The 23,755-nt window shown below is 51.3% G+C and overlaps 2 protein-coding genes across 2 annotated transcripts; one reads left to right on the top strand and one right to left on the bottom strand.

Moving 5' to 3' along the window:
• Positions 1 to 2,441: 2,441 nt before the first annotated feature.
• NUDC (nuclear distribution C, dynein complex regulator) lies at positions 2,442 to 16,500 on the top strand. Its single transcript, XM_040229716.1, has 9 exons — positions 2,442 to 2,707; positions 4,914 to 4,991; positions 12,799 to 13,002; positions 13,093 to 13,158; positions 13,887 to 14,006; positions 14,080 to 14,274; positions 15,504 to 15,587; positions 15,681 to 15,799; positions 16,225 to 16,500. Exons 1-9 carry the CDS (start codon positions 2,627 to 2,629, stop codon positions 16,274 to 16,276), a joined length of 999 nt encoding a protein of 332 aa, XP_040085650.1. The 5' UTR covers positions 2,442 to 2,626; the 3' UTR covers positions 16,277 to 16,500.
• Positions 16,501 to 19,517: 3,017 nt separating this feature from the next.
• Positions 19,518 to 22,671, bottom strand: KDF1 (keratinocyte differentiation factor 1). The gene is made up of 3 exons (XM_040229717.1): positions 21,603 to 22,671; positions 20,667 to 20,741; positions 19,518 to 20,139 (listed from the first exon to the last, which is right to left on the bottom strand). The coding sequence occupies exons 1-3, from the start codon at positions 22,639 to 22,641 to the stop codon at positions 20,057 to 20,059; spliced, it is 1,197 nt and encodes a 398-aa protein (XP_040085651.1). The 5' UTR covers positions 22,642 to 22,671; the 3' UTR covers positions 19,518 to 20,056.
• Between the last annotated feature and the right edge of the window lie 1,084 nt (positions 22,672 to 23,755).

Here is a 23,755-nt window from a genome sequence, read left to right on the forward strand (position 1 = left end):
AGTTCCAGAAAAACATCTATTTCTGCTTTATTGACTATGCCAAAGCCTTTGACTGTGTGGATCACAATCAACTGTGGAAAATTCTGAAAGAGATGGGAATACCAGACCACCTGACCTGCCTCTTGAGAAATCTGTATGCAGGTCAGGAAGCAACAGTTAGAAGTGGACATGGAACAACAGACTAGTTCCAAATAGGAAAAGGAGTACGTCAAGGCTGTCTATTGTCACCCTGCTTATTTAACTTATATGCAGAGTACATCACGAGAAACGCTGGACTGGAAGAAACACAAGCTGGAATCAAGATTGCCGGGAGAAATATCAATAACCTCAGATATGCAGATGACACCACCCTTATGGCAGAAAGTGAAGAGGAACTAAAAAGCCTCTTGATGAAAGTGAAAGAGGAGAGTGAAAAGTTGGCTTAAAGCTCAACATTCAGAAAACGAAGATCATGGCATCCGGTCCCATCACTTCATGGGAAATAGATGGGGAAACAGTAGAAACAGTGTCAGACTTTATTTTGGGGGGCTCCAGAATCACTGCAGATGGTGACTGCAGCCATGAAATTAAAAGACATTTACTCCTTGGAAGAAAAGTTATGACCAACCTAGATGGCATATTCAAAAGCAGAGACATTACTTTGCTGACTAAGGTCCATCTAGTCAAGGCTATGGTTTTTCCTGTGGTCATGTATGGATATGAGAGTTGGACTGTGAAGGCTGAGCGCCAAAGAATTGATGCGTTTGAACTGTGGTGTTGGAGAAGACTCTTGAGAGTCTCTTGGACTGCAAGGAGATCCAACCAGTCCATTCTGAAGGAGATCAACCCTGGGTTTTCTTTGGAAGGAATGATGCTAAAGCTGAAGCTGCAGTACTTTGGGCCCTAACCTCATGTGAAGAGTTGACTCATTGGAAAAGACTCGGATGCTGGGAGAGATTGGGGGCAGGAGGAGAAGGGGACGACAGAGGATGAGATAGCTGGATGGTATCACTGACTTGATGGACGTGAGTCTGAGTGAAGTCCGGGAGATGGTGATGCACAGGGAGGCCTGGCGTGCTGCGATTCATGGGGTCGCGAAGAGTCGGACACAACTGAGTGACTGAACTGAACTGACCTGGGGAGTACCTCTTTCAGTATCCTATCATTTTGCCTTTTCATACTGTTCATGGGGTTCTCAAGGGAAGAATACTGAAGTGGTTTGCCATTCCCTTCTCCAATGGACCACATTCTGTCAGACCTCTCCACCATGACCCGCCCGTATTGGGCGGCCCCATGGGCATGGCTTAGTTTCATTGAGTTAGACAAGGCTGTGGTCCTAGTGTGATTAGATTGACTAGTTTTCTGTGATTATGGTTTCAGTGTGTTTGTCCTCTGATGCCCTCTTGCAACACCTACCATCTTAATTGGGTTTCTCTTACCTTGGACGTGGGGTATCTCTTCACGGCTGCTCCAGCAAAGCGCAGTCGCTGCTCCTTACCTTGGACGAGGGGTATCTCCTCACCGTTGCCCCTCCTGACCTTAAAGGTGGAATAGCTCCTCTAGGCCCTCCTGTGCCAGCGCATCCACCGCTCCTTGGACGTGGGGTTGCTCCTCCTGGCCACCGCCCCTGGCAAGTTGTGGAAAGCGATCAAGTGGAGAAACACTTATAGCAATCTTTTCAAGTTTTGGTGTGAAAGAGAATTGAAAATTGGGGTAGTAGGAAGAGAAAGTGAGAGCATACAATAGAAGTGGAGTTAAATGTAAATTGAAGGGGATAATCCAGAAAAGAAAATTGTGATTCAGGAGATTTAGAAAAGAATAATAACAAGAGTAGAATCCCTGAAGAGACTAAGAAGATGAAATTCAATGAAAAAGTAAAGTGGTCGGCCTTCGATGACTGGCACCTGTCCCACACATTAACAGAAGTGAGGTTGAATACATCATTCGTTACATAATTTGCGGGGACCAGTGCAAAATGACAATGCGGGCTCTCTTGTTCAAAAACTTCAGACTGCAGCAGAAGAGGATTAATCCAAGCACAGAGTCCTTCTAAGTCCGGGGCCCCTGCGACTGCACAATGTATACAGAACATGTGATGATGAAGGAGGCAGACGGCTCTCTAGGCGAGTCCATTCTCCTTTTTGGGTCTCAATTGACCCATGGGAGGGTTAGAGTAGATAACTAAGAGCATTCCCCACTTCACTCTTCTACAAGCTGGGAAGTCACGGCCAACGCGTAAGAACAAAGTCTGTGCCTTTTTTTTCAATTCCAACCTAGCCGGATTTGTGCCCAGACCTTTCTGGAAGGCTCCAAAAAGCGTCTGGTGACCATAGCAACTCACACCAAACTCTGGGGCCTTCCGTTCCGCCCACCGCTTCAGGAACGCGCTCTTTGATTGGCTCAGCAGGTCGACCAATGGCCGGCAAAGCGGGCTATCTGCCCCGTGGTCAATGGCTGCAGGCTCGAAGCGGGGCGGGACGTGAGAGTGAGCGGGTGGGCCTGGGCGGCCGCGGCGCCTGCGTGTTTCCGGCTCCGCTGCGGAAGGCAGAGGACTGGAGCCGTTGGACCGGACGCGATCTGAAGGGTCGGGGAGCGCGGGACGCCAGTGCGGAGCTCGGGTTTCGGAGCGTGGCTAGCAGCTGGCACGATGGGCGGGGAGCAGGAGGAAGATCGGTTCGACGGCATGTTGCTGGCCATGGCGCAGCAGCACGAGGGCGGCGTGCAGGAGGTAACGGCCCGCGCGGAGTTGGCTGGGCCCGGCCTACCCGGGGGAAGGCCCCAGCCACGCTCTCTCCGTCCTTCTCTGCCTTCGAGAAGCCGAGATACACCCCTGGGCCTCGCGGGCTCTGGGATTCCCCTCCACATTTTTACTGCACTCGAGCTTCCGGTCTGGCCTACTCGTACCAGGGCTTTCACTCGTACCAGGCCTGGTCCCCCCTGAGACCTCTCAGTAGTTTCTGCCTTTGCAGCTCCGGCGTCGCTGCACCCGCCTCCGGAAAAGCCCCAGAGTTTTGGGATTTCCGCCCCCCCCCCCCGCCCCTACCACATGCTTTCGGCTCCGTTTCTCCGTTGGTGGCCGCCCCCGAAGAGCATCCCTTGGGATGAATCTTTCTAAACATTACGACTGGCCTGTACGGAGATTTGGAGCTAGCGAAAGAATGTGAGAGTGGGAGGCGATATTAACACGTGGTCTTTGAATGGGGGAACAGGGGGCCTATGTTCACGATTGTTCTACACCGCACCTATCAACTTAGGACCCTTTCACGTCTCCCAGCCTCAGTTTCTTTATTTGAGACACAGCTAGGAATCCTTATATTTCCTGAATTTGTAGGAGAGTAGTGTCTTGAAGGGAGGGACAGTGAGGAATTCTCAGTAACCAGGCTTGGGCTGTCAGCACGTATTTGTTCGAGTGATTGATGTGTGCAGGAACATAATTTCCTGCATAGTGACCAGACCCAGTAACACAGAGTGGATAAAGGATAAGGACCAACTTAGAAGAGGTCCTGGAATTGTTGTTTTGAACCATGGAAAAGTTCAAAAGGTAAAAAAGCCTGTCAAGATAAGTCTTCTTATTAAAGACACTGAAGGAACTTGCCCAAGATCATCCAACAGGCTCTTGACCTGGAGGGGACCAGCATCCTTAGGCCAGTGTGTGCTTTCCACAGACCATTTCAGGTTTTGTGTCTCTCTGGGGACAAAAGTTTAGAGCTTTCCATTCCGGTTCTCATTCAGGTGGGTACCCCTGGTGACCAAGGACTCCTAAGCCCTTTGAGGTCGGAAGAGTACTATTTATTTGAAGATGTGAAAGGCTCCCTCTCCCCGCCCCTCCCCAAATTGTTGACACAACTGGATTTGGAGTGTATTCATTTTTGAGCGAACTGAAAAAATTGTGTAGAAGCAGGAATTGAAACCATTGAGATAAAATCTAGCATCAGATTTAGAACCACTCTCTTGGGCAAATAAAAGGGCTTAGTTATAGATGCTAACCTTAGGTCACCACTAGATTGTTTTGTTCATCAGAATGTTTATTGAGCATGTACTCTACGTCAGGTCTGGTGCTGGGCAAGGATCCTCACGTATATCCCTGGAAATAGGTCCTGCTGCTGTTTCTCTTTTGTGGAGTTAAGAAACTTTCCTAAGGTCACACAGCTCATGTCTGTCAGTCTTGATACCCAGACTGATGTTCTTAAACCACTGGGCTACCCAGCCAGAATCAGTTGGTCTGAACTTTCTTTCAAATGGCTTCATTTGTTCCCTTCCTTCTAGCTCTGCCCTAGTAACTCAGCCGGTGCCACTCTGGATGGGTTTTTTTACTATGTGAAGAGGAAAGGTGGGCCCCAAGTGTTTCAAGCCCTAGATGCCTGTATCCTCAGGTTGCCTCTAGCACCACAAAAAAATGTGAAGTATATATACACGTGTACACAAGACAATGAGAAATCTGGGACTTCCTGGTGGTTGAGTGGTTAAGAATCGGCCTGCCAGTGCAGAGGACACGGGTTCTATCCCTTGTCTGGGAAGGCCCCGCATGTCATGGAGCAGCTAAGCCTGTGTGCCACAGCTACTGAGTCCATGCCTGAGAGTCCATGCTCCCCAAGAGAAGCTGCTGCAGTGAGAAGCCTGTGCACCACAATGAAGAGCAGCCCTTGCTCACCACAGCTTGGAGAAAGCCTGTGTGTCACAACGAAGACCCTGTGCAGCCAAAAATAAAAAGAAATGAGAAATCTGCCTTTCAAGTGATCTGGGTAAAGTTAGTTTAGGCTTCCTGGCAGGAGTGACAAAGCCCGGGCCTGTAGGGGGATGTGTCCTCAGTTGAGAGGCCGGGGGTAAAACAGTCTAGTCCCAGGTTCCCTCCTAGCCTAAGAGAGTTTGCTTCTGTGCAGTTGAAGGGCCCCCAATATGGCATTTCTCCAGCTTCTGTCTTTGTCTCCTTTCAGCTGGTGAACACTTTCTTCAGCTTCCTTCGACGCAAAACGGACTTCTTTGTTGGAGGAGAAGAAGGCATGGCAGAAAAGGTGAGTGGTGGGGGCAAGTGTCCTTTGGGCAGCTCTGTTTCTCCAGAAGAGCTGACCTGGCCTTCTTTGGCATACTAATAACTGTTAGCAGAAGTAAAATACAGAGGCAAAGAGTCGGGGAAGGGAAGCAAGCCATCCTTTATTAAAGCCCCTCACCTTGCCAACTGCATTACCTACCCTATTCCCCATGCTCCTTTAACTGTTTGAGGGGCAGGTATTACTGTCCCCATTTACAAGTGAGGAAATCGGTGTGAGTTATAGGAAAGCCAGGGTTGTCCAGATTCTTGAGCTGAGTTACGGGAGAGCCAGGGTTGGAACCAGAGTCTCTTGTAAAACTGCTTTCTGCCCCTTACACAACGCTTCTTGGTTCCTTTTCTCCATTGAGGAAAGTGAAAGCATTAGTCTCTCAGTTGTGTCCGACTCTTTGTGACCCCGTGGACTGTAGCCCTCCGGGCTCTTCTGTCCATGAAATCCTCTAGGCGAGCATACTGGAGTGGGTAGCCATTCCCTTCTCCAGGGGATCTTCCCAACCCAGGGATCGAACTCCGGTCTCCTGCATTGCAGGCGGATTATTTACTGTGTGAGCCACCAGGGAAGCTCAGGTTTTATCTAATTACCTTAAAAGACAGAGGTATAGGAAAACTTAAAGCCAGCCAATCCTAGTTTTCTTGGATTCTGTGACCCAAAGTTCAGGGTCATATTTGAGAATAGTGGTGGTGGTTTTTTTTAAATTGTCTATCTCATATATATATGTATGTATGTATTTTTTCTAGGTTCTTTTCCATTATAGGTTACTATAAGAAATTGAATATAGTTCCCTGTGCTATACAGTAGGTCCTTGGTTTTTTTTTTTTTTTGTATTTTGTATATAGTAGTGTGTATCTGTTAATCCCAAATTCCCAATTTACCCCCCGACCTTGGTAACCATAAGTTTATTTTCTATGTTTGTGAATCTAGTTCTGTTTTGTAAATAAATTCACTTGTATCATTTTTTTTTTAGATTCCTCATATAAGTGATATCATACAGTATTTGTCCTTCTCTGACTTACTTTACTTAGTATGATAATCTCCAGGTCCATCCATGTTGTTGCAAATGGTATTATTTCATTTTTTTAAGTAGCTGAGTAATATTCCTCTGTGTGTGTGTGTGTGTGTGTGTGTGTATGTACACCACATCTTTGTGCATTCATCTGTCGTTGGACATTTAGATTGCTTTCATGTCTTAGCTATTGTAAGTAGTGCTGTTGTGAGCATTGGAGTGCACGTGTCTTTTCAAATTAGAATTTTTGTCTTTTCTGGATACATGCCTAGGAGTGGGATGGCTGGATCATATGGTAGCTCTACTTTTAGTTTTTTAAGGAACCCCCATACTGTTCTTCACGGTGGCTGCACCAGTTTACGTTTGCACGAACAGTATTGGAGGGTTCCCTTTTCTCCACATCCTCTCCAGCATTTATTATTTATAGACTTTTTGATGGTAGCCATTCTGACTGCTGTTAGGTGATTACTGAGGATTGTGCTTTATGGTACAGGTTCTGAGAGTTTGAATGTCTTCTGATTCCCTAGGTTATAATTATATTTGTGAAGATTCATAAATAATTAAGAAGATGTCATTTCACTGAACTGTGAAAACTGACAGTTGTTTTCAGTTAAACAGGAGACATAATAACCAAAAGGAGACATTTTACAAACTGCTTTCTGTGGCCTCAGAGTTCTAACCAGCTGAAATGCTTGATAATATGCCTGATCTGAGGCTACTCTGTAGTAAGGACATGGTCTTGGAGTAGGAGTCCTGGGTTCTTGGTCTAGTTGTGGGGCCTGGTTGATTTCCCACCAATTCTCTGGTCCTTTTCATCTGCACACCCGTCAAGCAGAAGCAGGTGGACTCACTGACTTTAGGACCCTTTCTGGCTCAAATATGCTTTCTGCATTAGCGCTAGAACCTCCTGTTTTTCTGTGGGCCAGACTTCACCATAAAATATCAGCATTCATTCATTTTATTAATATGTATAAGACTGAGGAAGTGGTGGGTGTTTGGGTAGAAGTCCTAGGAGCATAAAATGGTGACTAACCTAGGTTGACTGCTCAGGGAAGACGCTGAGGAAGAGATGCCTGAGGTATGAGGGTTGAGTGAGGTAGCAGGCAGAAGGGAGAGATGAACAATATTGAGCAGTGGTGTCTCGGGTGTATCACAAGGATGATGGTAGCTGTTCTGTATTGGACGTCTGCTGGTTCCTCTGTTATGCTCCTTGCCTCTTTGTTCCCTTAGTCGGCTCTTTCCCAGGAGGTTGGTTGGACTCTCAGGCAGGCAGAAATCTATCCAGCCTTCCCAACTGGTCTCCAGTTGTAACACCAGTAACTCCTTTGTGTTGAGGATCTGCTGTGCACTGGGTTACCAGATAAATCCTTTCCAAGTGTATTGGTTGAGAGCATGTTCTCTGGAGCTAGGCAGATGTGACTGAATCCTGGTGTGCCCCTCTTCCTGCTTGACAATTGTACACTCTGCTCCAAATAAAGTTCATTAAGCACATTATTGATGCTGACTTTACCAAGGTCAGCAACTACTCTACCCGATACTGTTTTACACATTTATATCTATGCTTCAATGATTCTTGTTCATTTACTCAGTCATGCTGTTTTCTTACAAATTACAGAGCTCAGGAATGTGCAGTGAAGAATGATGGGGAAAATAAAAGTAGTTACCCTTAGGTATCTTTGTTTCCTAATAACTTGTCCTTGGGTTTGTCAGCAAGTATTTCCTAGATCTGTAACATCAGATATTTTCACAAGCCTGTTTTAAGCAGTCTTTTCTTCTTACCAGTAAACAGCAAGGAAAGAAAAAATTTCCCAAGAGTGAAGACCTCTAAAACATTCTCACTTAAACATGCATTGCTCTTTCTCACACAGAGTTCTCAAGATCCTAATTTACAGAGAGTTTATTTCTTTTAAAACTTGAAGCTATCATATTGATCATATCTCATTAACAACACATTTTCTTTTGAGACTTGAGATGCTATACAAGTTGTAGCTTAAAATTTCGTTTCTTCTTATTCCCTTTGAACTCCTCCCAAATAATATAATTTCTTAAATCCATCTTCAGCAATACATACTTTGCCATATGTCAGCTGCCACAATGCAAGACTATAATGATCAAATCAATATGTTATTGACATAGGAAGAGACAAATAGACGAGTGAAACAGGGAACCCAGAAAAAGTCTAACTTCAAGATGTGTCCAGTAAGGTAATTCAGTTCATAGGCAAAGGATGATTTAATAAGTCATGCTGTTACAACTGGCTATTTGTAAAAGCACCAAAAGTGTAAAACCATCTGTTTTATTCATATGTGCGTGCTTGCTAAGTCACTTTAGTTGTGTCTGACTCTTTGCGACCCTATGGATTGTAGCCTGCCAGGCTCCTCTGTCCATGGGATTCTCCAGGCACCAATACTGGAGTGGGTTGTCATGCCCTCCTCCAAGGGATCTTCCTGGCTCAGGGAGAGAACCTGTGTGTCTTACGTCTCCTGTATTGCCAACTGGTGCCACCTGGGAAGCCTGTTGTACTCGTATCTAAAAATAAATTGGCAGATCAAGAAGAGCTTAGTAAGGAAAGCTAGGAAACTGTATAACCTTGTGTGGAAGAGACCTAGCAAGGATAGAAACCTGGAAGCTATAGAATAAAAGATAGCTGTCTGTCTCTTCAGATATAGAAAATATGGCAGAAGAGACGCAATGACATAGAGTCATTTGAAAAACAATAGATCTGGGGAAAATGTGCAATGCAGAGGACAGATAAAATTTAGGAGTCAGTTTAATATGCAGGAACTCTTGTAAGTTAACAAGAAAAGGATAAATGGAAAAATGGGCCAGTCCATGAGGAGCGTATGAAAAGATGCTTACATTCAGTAGTAATCAAGGAAATGTAGATGAAATAAACGGTGAGATGCCCTTTTTTTCTGGTCAAACTGACAAAAATATATTTTTTTAATTGCTTACAAGGATGTGGGGGAAAAAAGTGTACTCTTCAGACATTGTTGGTAAAAGTGAATTGTAGTTCTTCTTTGTTATAAAAGATGCTCAGTATCACTAGTCATTAGAGAACGGCAAATAAAAACCACAGTGAAATGTCACCTCACACTCACTAGGATGGATTCTGTTGGAAACCCCCAGAAACACTAAGTGTTGGATGAGGTTGTGGAGAAATTGGGACTCATGTGCACTACCAGTGGGAATTTAAAATAGCGCAGCTGCTGTGGAAAACATTATGGCAGTGCCTCAGAAAATTGAAAAATAGAGCTACCATATGATCCAGCAATCCCATTACCCCCTGAAATTGGAAGCAGGATCTCTCTTTTTTTTTTAAATTTTTGGCTGAGCTGGGTCTTAATTACTGCGTGGACTTCCCTCTCGTTCAGCGAGTGGGGGCTGCTCTCTGGTTGTGGAGCGGGGGCTCCTCGTCGAGGTGGGGGGGCTGCTCTCTGGTTGTGGAGCGGGGCCTCCTCATGGGGGGGCTGCTCTCTGGTTGTGGAGCGGGGCCTCCTCGGGGGGGGGGCTGCTCTATGGTTGTGGAGCGGGGCCTCGTCGTAGGGGGGCTGCTCTCTGGTTGTGGAGCGGGGGCTCCTCGTGGAGGGGGGCTGCTCTCTGGTTGTGGAGCTGGGGCTCCTCGTGGGGGGGCTGCTCTCTGGTTGTGGAGCGGGGGCTCCTTGTTGGGGGGGCTTTTCTTGCTGCGGAGCGTGGTCTCTAGGACAAGTGGGCTTCAATCGTTGCAACATGTGGGCTCAGTAATTGCAGCGCCCAGGCTCTGGCGCCCAGGCTCAGTGGTGGTGGTGCATGGCCTGAGTTGCCATGTGGCATGTGGGATCTTCTTGGATCAGGGGTCAAACCCGTGTCTCCTGCATTGGCAGGTGGGTTCTTTACCCCTGAGCCAGCAGGGAAGCCCTGGACGCAGGATCTTGAAGAGAGATTTGCGTACCCATAGCAGCGCTGTTCAAGAGAGCCAGACACTGGGAGCAGTCGAAGCGTTCATTGGTAGATGAGCAGCAAAATGTCCTATATCCGTGCCATATAATATTATTCGGGCTTCCCTGATGGCTCAGCAGGTAAAGACCTGCAGGAGACACAGGAGATGCAGGTTCAATCCCTGGGTCAGGAAGGTCCCCTGGAGAAGGAAGTGGCAACCCACTCCAGTGTTCTTGCCTGGAAAATTCCAAGGACAGAGGAGCCTGGCGGGCTACAGTCGATGGAGTTGCAGAGTCGGGCACGACTGAGCAGACACATACATACATATTATTCAGCCTCCTAAAGGAAGACAGACGAGCACATACTGAATTAGTCCATTTATATGAAGTTCTAGAACAGGAATGTGTCTTCTCCCTCAGACATGTTCCCCCCACTCCATGGTCAGGTCCAGGGCCTCGTGCCTTTGGGTTTAGCTTAAATATCTCTCAAGAGTCTTCCTTGGCCAGTCTGGTGGGACCCACTCTTTACTCTCCTGTCACCCAGGCTAGGTCAGGGAAAGCTGTGTTCAGGTATGCCCACCGAACACTCTGGGGGCCTCCCAGCCCTCCTCACCCCTTCCTCACTCTGCTGGGCTCTGGTTCCCAAAGACATGTCCAGTGACAGAAGCTTGACTCTGACAGCCTGCCAGTTGGCACCCTGAGTAGGCTACAGTCTTGCGGGGGTCTCTGCCTGGGCCTGGGCCCGGGTAAAGCTGGTGGGAGGAGACTGGGAGGAGGGGTCAGAGGCTGCTGTGACTGGCCTTGACTCTGCCTGGTGGTTCAGCTCTGCCCTCATCTGCCCTCCGGGAGCTGGGAAGGAACAGGGCGAATGGGACGTGGTTCACTGGAGCTGGGAGAGGGGGCGGCCCGCTGCTGCCTCCCTCGGCCACTGGTTAGCAGGTGGCCTGAGTTCAAGGTCTCCCTGATTAGGGTGGAACAGCCTCTGCTGGCGCAATTGGGCCATGACCAGCCCCTTCTGTTGACAGCACAGGGGCCTTCAGTTGGCTCATTTCTTTCTTATACACACCTCATTTTGTTAACCCATTCGGTTTTGGGGTGCTTTTGGTGCCCTTTAGCCTCGAAGAGTGTGGAGCTACTGTAATGTGGCATGAAGTTGGAGGTTTGAGGGTAACAGGAAGAATTGGCACCCAATGAATGAGAAGCCATGGGGCATTTGGCAGAACCCTAGCCCTAGGAGCCCATGGCTGACTTCAGTGACCCGGAGCCCCACGTGGTTCCCCTCAACTCTTGCAGATCCATTTCCCTCTAGCTCTGGCTCAGAGAGTCTTGAGAGATGGTTTGTTGACCACTGATCATGCGGTGGATGTCCTGTGAGGGCTCCTCCAGGTGTGTGGTTGACACAGAGTTGGGTTTCTTAAGTTGGGTAAATTCCTGAGTCTGCCAAGGGAGAAGAGGTGAAATTGAACAGACACTTGAGCTGGTCCTGGAGGATAAGAAGCTGTTTGTGAGGTGACCTGGGAGTAGAGGCAAGGATATTCCAGGCAAAGAACAGCTATGTAAGACTGCTTTTAGAAATAATACGATAGAAGCACAGAGAGATGACCTCAGGGTTGCACAGATAGAAGGAGTAGGCCAGGATTTCAGATGTAGGTGTGACTCAAGTATGCATGAGAATTGGCCAGGAGGGCCTATCAAAAGTACAAATTGCTGGGCCACACCCCTGGGATTTCTGATTCAGTAGGCCTGGAGTAGAGCCTGAGAGTCAGCATTTCTAACAAATTCTGGGTGATGCCAGCATATTCTAGGGATCAGGGAACCACACTCCAGGAGTTCCTGATGTAAAACATGAGGTGTAACCATTCTTCCTGTCGTTATCTTCATAGCAGAGAAGGTGCTTCTCCACCTGTTGACCCTGGGTTAGCCTCTGCCAGGCAGGGGGTGTTGGGAAGCCAGCAGTTCATGTGCAGTTGGTTTGTGGCTAGGACTGTGCCAGTCTCTTGACAAGTGTCATATGCAGTCTTCGTGACAGCTGATGAAACTGAGGCTTAGAAAGGTCAAAGTTGTTTCCTTGTCCAAGGCCACAGAGCCAGACCCTGTGGTAACAGTATTGGGGTCACTTTTGGGCCACAGAGGCGGGCAGCTAACACAAAGCAGGTTAGAAGCATCCTAGGAAGGCGTCGTGGGAGAGGATGGATTTGAAATTGATAGCTTACTGGCCGAGGGGAGGAAGACGCTGACCTTTTCCCTCCAGAACGCTCTTTCTGGCCTGAGAGCTGAGGAAAAGCTTCTCAGAGGGGCTGAGGCTGGAGTTCTCCTGACAGCTTCACTCTGCTATGAAGGACTTTCAAAGCACTTATCATTTGGTCTGCCCGACATTCCTGTGAGGTAGGGACTCATCCTCGCTGATAAGGACTCTGAAGCTTCCCGGGGATCTTCCCAACCCAGGGATCGAACCTGCATCCCCTTCAATGGCAAGTGGATTGTTTAACCACTGAACCACCAGGGAAGCCCATTAACACCATTAATAGGTTAAGTAATTTGCCAAAAATAAAATAGCTAGTGTGTGACAAAGCCTGGATTAGAATGCAGGTTGTCCAACTTCAGTGTTGGGTCTTATTCCCTGGACTGCCTTTTTTTTTTTTAAGTGGTTGCTATTTACTGAAGCAGATACTTTGCAGGTATTCTCATTACAACTCAATGAGGTAGTTGTGTATTAAATCCCATTTTAAAGATGTGGAAACTGAGGTTCTAAGTGCAGTGCCTTGCCCAGGCACTCAGAGATGGGACTGGCTTCATGTCTTGGAACGTGTCTTCTCCCGCGATGCCTCTTAGCCTTCTCTTCCTTCCTCAGCTTATCACACAGACCTTCAACCACCACAACCAGCTGGCACAGAAGGCCCGGCGGGAGAAGCGAGCTCGGCAGGAGACTGAGCGGCGGGAGAAGGCGGAGCGGGCAGCCAGGTTGGCCAAGGAGGCCAAGTCAGAGACCTCCGGGCCCCAGATCAAGGAACTGACTGATGAGGAGGCTGAGAGGCTACAGCTGGAAATTGACCAGGTAGGAATGGGCTTCCCTCCCCTGCCCCCTGACCCTCATGGACACTAGAAGTGGGGCCCCTCTTGCCAGCTGTTTTCCTGTTTGCCACAGAAAAAGGATGCCGAGAATCAGGAGGCCCAGCTCAAGAATGGCAGTCTTGGCTCACCAGGGAAGCAGGTGAGAGGGACTGCAGGGGTCTGGGAACTTCTGAGGCTCTTCACCCACTCCCTTTCTCTGGAAGGCCCACCCCACCGTTCCTTAGCTTTGGGAATCCTCTTCATACTTCAGGATCCCACATTGGACCAAAGGGGGTTTAAAAAAGACTCCAAAGCTCCCTGGCTTAATTTAAGCCTTGGCAGGAAGGCCAGAGAGACAGAGATGGGCAGTGCTGCACGGACACCATGCGGGTGGGCTCGGGTCTGCGGTGGGTTTCTCTGACACGCCCAGGGCATGTTCTCCTCAGGGCTCCTCCCGCTCCCACGTAATCCTTGGGGGCCTTCCTTCAGCTCTTCAGAAGTTCTAGTCTGAGGCTGGGTCCCCACCCTCCAGACAGGGAAGAACGAAGCTGACCATTTGGCAGGCTGGTTCTCCTTTAGAGCAGCTCTGCTGGCGGCCACCTGCTGACCTGCTCTGGGCTGGGCTTCCTTCCCGGGTCCCTGGGCTGGGTCCCCGGGGTCTGTCTCTGACTGCCGCCTCCCCTCAGCTGCCCCACACTCTCCGCATCTGAGCCCCTCTCAGCAGAGCCGGCAGAGAGCCAGACAGGCTTTACCTCTGCCTCGCAGTGGGCCGTGGGCTGGGCAGGGACCCGGTCTGCTGTGTTGTCTGTGGCTCTATGTGCCGTGCCAGCCAGTGGGGTTCAGTCCGGGTCTGTCAGGGAAGTAGCTGAGCTCCCCAGTTGTGAGCAGGAGGCCGAGGAGGAGGAGGAGGAGGAGGAGGAGAAGGACAAAGGGAAACTGAAGCCCAACCTCGGCAACGGGGCGGACCTGCCCAGTTACCGCTGGACCCAGACCCTGTCGGAGCTGGACGTGAGTGCGGGGGCTGGGGCGGCGGGGAGGGCGCTGGCCTGGGGCGCCCCCTGACTGCTCCTGCCCCATGCAGCTGGCCGTGCCCTTCCGCGTGAACTTCCGGCTGAAGGGGAAGGACGTGGTGGTGGACATCCAGCGGCGGCATCTCCGGGTGGGGCTCAAGGGACAGCCAGCGATCGTGGACGGGGAACTCTACAACGAGGTGAAGGTGGAGGAGAGCTCGTGGCTCATCGAGGACGGCAAGGTGGTGACGGTGCATCTGGAGAAGGTGCGAAAGGCCCTGCCCCCTGCCCTCTGTCCTGATTGGCTGTTTCTGAACTTGGGGGCCCTGCTGGAGGCCTGATGGGCATATCTTATTTCATCCCCACAATAAGACTTTGATAGTAGGTCTGTCACATTTTAGAATCAGAAGAAGGGCAGCCCAAGAGATCTGCCCAACTTTTGCCTCTAGAAGAGGGTGGAGTTAAGGATCAGGGTTGTCTTTAGTACCAAAGCCTTTTCCTTTCCATTAGGTTTTTGTTGTTGTTCTACCAGCTTATTCGAACCAGCCCATCTCCCTCCACCCTCATGCATGCATGCTCAGTCATGTAACCCCATGGACTGCAGCCCGCCAGGTTCCTCTGTCCATGGACTTTTCCAGGCAAGAATATGGGGGTGGGTTGCCATTTCCTTCTGCAGGTTCATTAGGTATTTTTCTGGTTTTTATTTTGGGTCTGAATTTTTACTATGGCTCTTAGTTGCCATGTGCGGGATCTTCCTTGTGGCATGTGGGATCTTTAGTTGCAGCACATGGGACCTAGTTCCCTGACCAGGGATCGAACCTGGGCCCCCTGCCTTGGGAGTTCAGAGTCTTAACCACTGGACCCAGCAGGGAAGTCCCTCCATTAGGTTTGTATCAATACAAGCATTCAATTCAGCAACTACTTGAACACCTACTCATGCTAGAGACTGTTCTAAGTGCTGGAGGGAAAACAGTGAACAAGACGTAGAAAACTATGCCCCTTGGGAAGCCTGCGTTCTCCCCCTCTCAGAGAACTGGGATACAGACCCCAGTAAGTGAACGTGGGCTCTGTGAAGTGCCAGGGTCCAAGGAAAGAGTCCCATGGCATGTACTGTCTGGCCCAGCCTACCTGACCCCCTTGGCTGCCTCTCACTCACCCCTCTGTGCCCTTGCCCTTGCATTTCCTCCCACCTGGAATGTCCTTCCCTGCTTTTTAACGTGGTTCACGCGTGTCATTTAAGGCCCAGCCCATGTGTGTCATCCTAACCTCTCCCTCCACCCTGGATGAGTATCTCCCTCTGTACTTTATTCTTTCCGTTATCATGCTGACTGTCTCCGTGTCTGTCTCCCCCAGCCACCGGGGAGGGCAGAGGTCTTGCCTATCTGCCCCTAAGTCCCAGTTCAGGCCTCGTAAGTCCCTGATGCAGGATGTAGCTGGGAGAGAGTTTGGTTCTGGAAGAGCTGGGGGGTGGTCACCAGGGTCCTCTTCCTCTCAGATCAACAAGATGGAGTGGTGGAGCCGCTTGGTATCCAGTGACCCCGAGATCAATACTAAGAAGATCAACCCCGAGAACTCCAAGGTGAGCCCAGGCTGGTTGGAGGAGCTGTGGTCGGAAGGTTTGGGGCCTGGGTGGCCCCAGGCCTTCACCCATCCTGTCACTGTCTGCCCCCAGCTGTCAGACCTGGACAGTGAGACCCGTAGCATGGTGGAGAAGATGATGTACGACCAGAGACAGAAGTCCATGGGGCTGCCTACCTCCGATGAGCAGAAGAAACAGGAGATTCTGAAGAAGTGAGCAATGCAGAGATGGGGGTTTGGGGAGGTGTCTACGGCTGGGACCTGGGTGACAGCGGCGAGTGTTTACTGAGCAGAACACAGGAGCTGCCCTGCCCCTTCCAGGATGAGCCAGCCAAGTTTATGGCTTTATAGCCTTGGCTTGCCTCCCCTAATCACTTACTGAGGTCATCTTGAGGGCAAGGCCACCACAGGATAGGAAAGGGTAACAGGCGGTCACAGTCACCAACAGAAAAAGCAGTGCAGGTGTTGGCACCTCAGCATCCAGCCTTGGGGAGACCTTGGGGACCCCACTCCTGTGTGGCGTGGCTCCGGGTTGCTGAGAGTTGTAAACAGATGAGACCTCATGTTGGAGCCTGAGAGAAAGGGACACATTTAGGGAGATGGATGGCCTGTCTCACCTTCCTGCTTTGTCTCTGCAGGTTCATGGATCAGCATCCAGAGATGGACTTTTCCAAGGCCAGATTCAACTAGCCCCTGTGTTTGCTCCCCTGAACTCTCCAGGCTGAGCTCCCGGCTCCCCACTTTCCTCTCCCACCCTCCCTGGGACTGGTGGGCTGCAGGGCCAGGGCAGGCACGGGGCTGGCTGGCACACATAGGTCCCAGGTCATCATGGGAGAAGGGCTGGGGCCTTGGGGGGGGTCTTGTCCTCCCCAGCTGGCCTGCTGTTACACATTAAAACCATTTACCCAATTCCACTCATGTCTTCTCTTCCCTCTGGCTTTTCTCTGGGGTTCAGGCCTCTTAAGACTGCTGCTGCGACCTGGGGGCTTGACTGCTCACCCAGGCTCTGCCCTGTGATCTAGGGCAAGTCCTTGCCTCTCCCTGGGCTCAGTTTCTCATTACTTAGAGGATTCAGACAAGGCTTTTAGTCTGTGTATGATTTTGAACAAAAGGGGTTGGTTACAGGCATCAAACATATGTCAGATTCTCCAAGGGGCCCATGACTCAGCAGCACTTAAGACCAGCCTGACTTGATTTCCGTTTTCATCTCTGAGACAATTTCCCACTGCACTGGGTCTGTCCTCTAGTCCTGGAGCAAGTGTTTCTAAAACTATGCACTACTTCCCAGAGGCAGAGAACAGGCAGCAAAGCCTAGGGGCACCGCCTAGGCCTCAGATGGGCTTTGTATGTGGTGGGGATCTGGCTGGGAAGGCAGGGGGAAGCTCAGTGGAGCCTGTTGTGTGTCTTTGACCTGGACCCTTGCAGATTTTAGGGCTTCTCAGGAGTGAGCCACTGAGGCTGGAGAGGTGTTCTCTTTTGCCCCAATCCAGCCACCAGAGCTGACCCTTGCCCCGCTTTGGCTGGAAGTACAGGTCACAGTGCAGAGTGCCATAGAGGTTATGGTAACAAGAGGAATGGGTTCACTTGCCCAGGGTGCTATGCCCTATGAGCCACGGGTGACCCCTGAATTTCTAGGACACAGCATATGTGTCCTTTTGGCATCTCAGAATAGCTTGTTAAAGACTTAAGCTATGCAGTATTTGGCTTTGTCTGTTTATCAAACTTACCCCTTTTTCTGGGAATGCCAGTAGTGGTTCCCAAGGCTGAGCTTGGATAATGGGGCTCAAAAAAACTTTGGCCCCAAAGGCCCATTTTCTAAGCTCTCAGATTGCTTCTTGGCAGGAAAGCTGTGACAAACCTAGACAGTGTATTAAGGAGCAGAGACATCACTTTGCTGAAAAAGGTCCGTATAGTCAAGGCCACGTTCTTTCCAATAATCATGTATGGATGTGAGAGTGGGACCGTAACAAAGGCAGAGAACCAAATTTAGGTGCTGGAAACAACCCTTGAGAGGTCCCTTGGAAAGCAAGGAGATCAAAACAGTCAATCTTAAGGGAAATCAACCCTGAATATTCTCTGGAAGGACTGAATGCTGAAGCTCCAATACTATGGCCACCTGATGCAAACAGCTGACTCACTGGAAAAGACCCTGCTGCTGGGAAAGATTGAGGGCAGGAGGAGAAGGGGACAACATGGATGGTGTCACCGATTCAATGGACATGAACTTGGGCAAACTGGGAGATGGTGAGGGACAGGGAGGCCTGTCGTGCTGCAGTCTGTGGGGTTGCAAACAGTCGGACACACTGAACAACAACAAGGGCCAAGGCTAAGGTGGAGGGGCTGTAGCATGACTCTGCTCTGTCCAGTGATATCCCTGGGCTCAAGTGCCCCATGGTCATTTTCCTCACCATTAAAAAAATTTTTTTTGGTGGCTACACTGTGCGGCATGGCACGTGGAATCTTAGCTCCCCAATCAGGGATTAACCCATGCCCCTTGTAGTGAAAGTGAAAGTTGCTCCGTCATGTCTGACTCTGACCCCATGGACTGTAGCCCGTCAGGCTACTCTGTCCATGGAATTCTCCAGGCAAGGATACTGGAGTGGGTTGCCTTTCCCTTCTCCAGGGGATCTTCCTGACGCAGGGATTGAACCTGGGTCTCCCGCTTTGCAGATAGGTTCAGCCACCAGGGAAGCAGTGGAAGTGCAGAGTTCTAACTACTGGGCTGCCAGGGAATTCCTGGGCTGTGGTTATTTTCAATCGCAGAGGGCCACGACCTGGATGGAACAGCAGAGCCTAAGGGGGGGGTGCCCAGCTGTGTCACTGGTACTGAGCCTTCGGTCATGGCCCCAGGGACCATCCAGTGTGTCCAACAGGAAACTGGACAGACGAGCAGTTTGTCTAGTCAGCTTCCAAGGGTGCCCCTGAGGACAGGAGAATGGGCGGTGGGGGTGGCTGCAGGTGAAATGCGGCAGAGAGGGGCCGCGGACACCTAGCTTCATCAGTTGGACTTGGCCGGCGGGCCTGCTTTGGTCTCACTGAGGACAGATGCCCCTGTGTGTGAGGAGTGGCAGGAACCTAAAGAATCCGCCGGCAATGCAGGAGACCCTGGCTTGATCCTTGGGCTGGGAAGATTCCCCTGGAGAAGGGAGAGGCTACCCACTCCAGGATTCTTGGGCTTCCCTTGTGGCTCAGCTGGAAAGAATTCGCCTGCAGTGTGGGAGACCTGGGTTCGATCCCTGGGTTGGGAAGATCTCCTGGAGAAGGGAAAGGCTACCCACTCCAGTATTCTGGCCTGCCGAGGTCCCAAAGAGTCGGACACGACTGAGCGACTTTCACTTTCACTTTTCTGAACCGAGCTGAGCTCTGATGTCCATACAGGGGATCTGGCTTCTACCCTACGTGGGTCAGTTTGCCAGCTTGGGGGCAAAAGTGCCAAGAGGCCAGCTTCTGGGTACAGAGCCACAGTTACTAGTATGTGACCCTCTCAACTCCTTAACGCACCTGAGCCTCAGCCCCTGTGAAAGAATGACCCCACCCTAAGAAGACACCAGGGATCCTTGGTGCTGTTGGCTCCAGGGAGAGATGGAGGGAGCCGCAGGCCTGAGGCGGGGTGGGTGGGGGCCGGGTTTGGGGAAGCTGCAAGGATGGCCAGAAGTGGCCACGTGTGGGCAGTGAATTGGGGCAAAAGGCCTGCCTAGACGGACCTCTCAACCATGACAGAAGCCACTTGATAAATCCTCCTAAGGTACAGACCCTGCACTTGGCTCGGTCTGGAACTCACCGTGAGGAGTCTGAGAGATGGGCCTTACCGCTCTCAGTTTAGCCTTCTGACCTCAACCCCACGGTACTAAGCCAGGCTGGATGCTCTGCGTAGTCTGCTCCAGGCAGCAGTCAGGCAAATGCGACAGAAAGGACAGCATGACGGCCAAGATGAGCAGACAGATATCTATTAAGTTTGTACTATGGTCACGTTAGTATGTAGAACACCAGCCAAGAACCTAACTGCTCAACAGAACATAACGTGGAGTGGGCACTGCCCACAGAGTTCCACACAGAGGCCCTGCCTGCCCTCAAACCAATACATGTAAGACAAGCTTCTTTGAGCTGTTACTCCCTCTGTCCTGGGGACGGGGAGGACTGCACGATAGATTATGGGTTGTATGTTACAGGGGGAGCATGTTATGGGGGTGGAGTCGGGATTCAATCCCAGAAGTCCCCTCCTCAGCTTTTGCTTTCCATGACCCAGGCCTCCTGAAGACTGGGCAGGAAGGAACAGGCCCAGGCAGGGGCCAGGCCAGCAGTGAAATGCATGTGGCTCGGGAACCATTCAGCCAAGGCGGGAGGAGCCAGAGTGGGCACTGCTTCTGGGCTCACGGCCTTGCCTCCCACAAAGCGGGGCTCTGGTCCCTCTCTTCATGCTGTAGACTATACTCCTCTCGGATGGGGTGGCAGCACTGGGCCTGGCGAGGGTCAGCAGTACACCTGGAGCAGGGGTGCCCCTGAGGAGTCTGTGTCGGTGCCCTGGAAGGATGAGTCGTGGCTGGCAGGGTACCCTAGGGGGCAGGAAGGAGGAAACAGAGGCTCAGAGAAGGGGAGGAGCTCATGCCAGGCACTCGGGCAGGAACACCTGCTGAAAAGAAGCGGGGATTTGAGCCTGGGTCACGCTCATCCTGGCTGGGCGAGCCACTCAGCTTCTTCACCTCTCTCAACCCCAGTCTTGCTCCCTGTTTCCAGGGGCTTGTGAAAGCCAAGAAGATAGCAGTAGGGACCACACGGGTGCCTTTTCAGCACCGGTGGGTGCCCGCCTCCCCTGCCCTCCACTTTCCAGTGACCCAGGTTTCAATTCAGGCTCTGGGCACCTGCCCGCCTCCTGGCTCAGGGGCATCCCCCTGAATCTCTCCCAGCAGAATCTTTGAGCCAGCCTGCAGGACGGGGATAGGGTAAGAGGCTGCTCGGGCCTCTCCTCCCTTTCTGATCCCATCCTCACCCACCCCAGGAGGAAGCTGGGAGAGGGGCAGGTTGGGGGCCGCGAGGGCTGTCCCCTCTCCTCTCTGCACTCCTCATCATGTCAGGACCAAACCTGGGGCTCCATAGGGTCTCAGCTTCCTGGCAATGGCATCTGCGGTCGTCTCCTGGGAGATCTGCACCGTGAGTTCTAGGGAGGGAACACGAGGGGCAGTGGTCATTATCACGTCCCTTCAATCTCACCCCCCACTTAGCCCTGGGCTGGGCTAGAGAAACATCGTGTGTGTGTGTGTGTGTGTGTGTGTGTGCTGGATTAGAGAAACATCATATGTGTGTGTGTGTGTGTGTGTGTGTGTGCGCGTGCTGGATTAGAGAAACATCATATGTGTGTGTGTGTGTGTGTGCGCGCTGGGTTAGAGAAACATCATGTGTGTGTGTGTGTGTGTGTGCGCTGGGTTAGAGAAACATCATATGTGTGTGTGTAGAGAAATGATGTTTAAAAAGTGACATGGAGGGTGTGTGTATATCGTGTGTGTGTGTGTGTGTGTGTAGAGAAATGATGTTTAAAAAGCAACATGGAGTGTGTGTGTGTGTGTGTGTACACATGCTGGGTTAGAGAAACATTTTGTGTGCGTGTGTGTGTGCACGCACACACGTGCTGGGTTAGGGAAACATCATGTGTGTCTGTGTCTGTGTGAGTGTGTAGAAAAACGATGTTTAAAAAACGACATGGAGGGTATGTGTGTCTGTCTGTCTGTCTGTACAATGGTGGATGGGGTGTTTGGTTAGGCCAGCACAGGTCAGAGGTCCAAATTCATATGGGTACCTGGTCCTGTTAACCAGACGAGCTGGCTAGGCCTGGAAGCCCCTCTAGCAGGTAGCAGCGGGGGACAGAAGGCGCCTGGGAGGGAATGTAGAGAGCTGGAGAACCAGGTGGAGAAAGAGCTGGGACCAGCTGAGGGGTGGGTCCACAGCAGCCAAAGAGCCCAGTGTAACCCTCCCTGGCCAAAGCCTCTTCCACTCCGCCCCTCGGGCCGTGCACCCCACCTACCATCCTGGCTGAGCCCTGAGGCCACCATGGTCTCGTGGCCGCTGTCTGGGGCAGCCGCAGCTGGGGCGGCCGCCCGGCTTGAGCGCCCCTCTGCCGTCTGTGGACGGGCGCGGCTCTTGCGGGTACTGATGCGAATGATGCCGCGCACCAGGCGGCCCTCAGCGTCCTGCTCATCCAGGTGGTAGTCCTGGGTGATGCTGCTGATAAGGTCCGAGATCTTACTGGTCTTCTCCAGGAACACAGTGTCTGAGGTGCACTTGGCCAGCTCGTCGATCTGGTGTACGCTGAACAGCTCTGTCAGCTTCTTGAAGATGAGCACGTCGATCTCTCGGCTGGACATGGAGCCACTGCCTATCTCAGGCAGGTCCAGGTCCGACTCGTGGAAGGAGTAGTACTCCTCAGAGCCCCGGGGACTGCCGGCGAGGGTGCTGGGCAGGCTGTGCCGCATGGGCGGGGGGTCAGCCAGTGGCTCCTTGCAGCAGGAGTCCGCGTCGGGGGCGGGGGAGATGGTGCTGCGGTAGGGGTACACTGGGATGCCTTTGAGCTTGACGTCGGGGTAGCTGAAGCTGCTCCCCATGGCCGACTTGAGCCGCTGGCCATCCCGCCGGCTGGGAGGTGCGCGGTCAGGGCTAGGGGGCACGCCGTTGTGCTCCTTGACCCAGGTGGCTTCGGCGGCCCCTTCAGGGGAGTCCCCCGAGGCCAAGCAGGGGCTGCAGCCCCGTGCACAGGCCCCGCAGCGCTGGAGGCAGTCCCGGCAGCGGCGGAAGCAGAAGGCCGCCCGGCACCAGTCCCATACCCACGGTCGCCAGAGCAGGCAGCAGGCAGGGGGCTCGGGAGCCTGCTCGGCAGAGCCAGAGATAAACGTAAGGCTCTCGGGCCCGTGGTGCCCGGGGTCCTTGGGGTCTGGTCTGCGGGTGCGGCGGCTCGGTGGGGCCCGGGGTGGCTCATCGTAGGTCTCCAGGCATAGTTCTGTGGGCCGCTCCCAAGGTCCCAAGCGTGGGGGCCCGGATGATGGGCGGGGGTGTCCGGGGCGGGGCATGGCTCACTGCATGGTCTGCTGAAGCCAGACGCCTGTGAGGGAGAGGCCAGGAGGGAGACAGGGTCAGAGGTTGTGACACGTGCCTGCACTGAGACCTGAGGAGCTTCCCACTTCTGGCTTCTGAGGTCTGTGATGGGATGGGCCCAAGTATGGTCACGAATCCTGTCCCCTTACTTCTCCAAACAGGAAATTCTCTCTGGGCTCTAACCTATATATCAAAACCTCCTGGGATTTCACACCCATTGGGATGGCTACTATTAAAAACAGAAAATGACAAGCCCTGGAGAAGATATGGAGAGGGTGGAACCTTTGTGCATTGCTGGTGGGAATGCAGAGCAGCACAGCTGCTCTGGAAAACAGCATGGTACTTCCTTGGAAAGTTAAATATAAAATTATCATATAATCCAGCTGGGTTACACCCAAAAGGATGGAAAAACAGGCACTCAAGCAGATATCTGTATACCAGTGTTCTAGCAGCATTACTCACAATAGGCAGAGATGGAAACAACCCAGTGCTGAGTGATGGATGAATGAATTAAAAAAAAAAAGAAGAAGAAGAAGAAACTGTATACACACAATGGAATATTATTCAGCCCTGAAAAGGAATGAAATTCTGATACATGCTATAACAAGGAACAACTGCTTCAAAATTGAGAAAAGAGTACGACAAGGCTGTATATTGTCACCCTGCTTATTTAACTTATATGCAGAGTGTGTGTGCTCAATCACTCAGTCGTGTCTGACTCTTTACCACCCCTGTAGCCTGCCAGGCTCCTCTGTCCATGAAACTTTTCCAGCAAGAGTACTGGAGTAGGTTGCCATTGCCTCCTCCAGGGGATCTTCTCGACCCAGGGATTGAATTGTCTCCTGCATCTCCTGTGTTAGCAGGTGGATTCTTTACCATTGCACCAGTAGAGTACATCATGCAAAATGCTGGGCTGGATGAATAACAAGCTGAAATCAAGACTGCTGGGAGAAATATCAACAAGCTCAGATACGCAGATGATACCATTCTAATGGCAGAAAGTGAAAAAGGACTGAAGAGCCTCTTGATGAAGGTGAAAGAGGAGAATGAAAAAGCTGGCTTAAAACTCAACACTCAAAACACTAAGAT

The sequence above is a fragment of the Oryx dammah genome, unplaced genomic scaffold, assembly GCF_014754425.2.
Source record: "Oryx dammah isolate SB20612 unplaced genomic scaffold, SCBI_Odam_1.1 HiC_scaffold_27, whole genome shotgun sequence".
Lineage (NCBI taxonomy): Eukaryota > Metazoa > Chordata > Mammalia > Artiodactyla > Bovidae > Oryx > Oryx dammah.

What these genes read in the sequence shown, in the direction of transcription:
- NUDC (XM_040229716.1), top strand. Translation starts at nt 2,627, where the DNA reads ATGGGCGGGGAGCAGGAGGAAGATCGGTTCGACGGCATGTTGCTGGCC. An exon ending in AAGAAGGCATGGCAGAAAAG is followed by an intron (nt 4,992 to 12,798) that starts GTGAGTGGTGGG and finishes TTCCTTCCTCAG; the next exon opens with CTTATCACACAGACCTTCAA. An exon ending in TTGGCTCACCAGGGAAGCAG is followed by an intron (nt 13,159 to 13,886) that starts GTGAGAGGGACT and finishes AGTTGTGAGCAG; the next exon opens with GAGGCCGAGGAGGAGGAGGA.
- KDF1 (XM_040229717.1), bottom strand. Translation starts at nt 22,641, where the DNA reads ATGCCCCGCCCCGGACACCCCCGCCCATCATCCGGGCCCCCACGCTTG. An exon ending in CTCAGGGCTCAGCCAGGATG is followed by an intron (nt 20,742 to 21,602) that starts GTAGGTGGGGTG and finishes TTCCCTCCCTAG; the next exon opens with AACTCACGGTGCAGATCTCC. An exon ending in GAGACCCTATGGAGCCCCAG is followed by an intron (nt 20,140 to 20,666) that starts GTTTGGTCCTGA and finishes CCTGCCCCCTAG; the next exon opens with GGTACCCTGCCAGCCACGAC.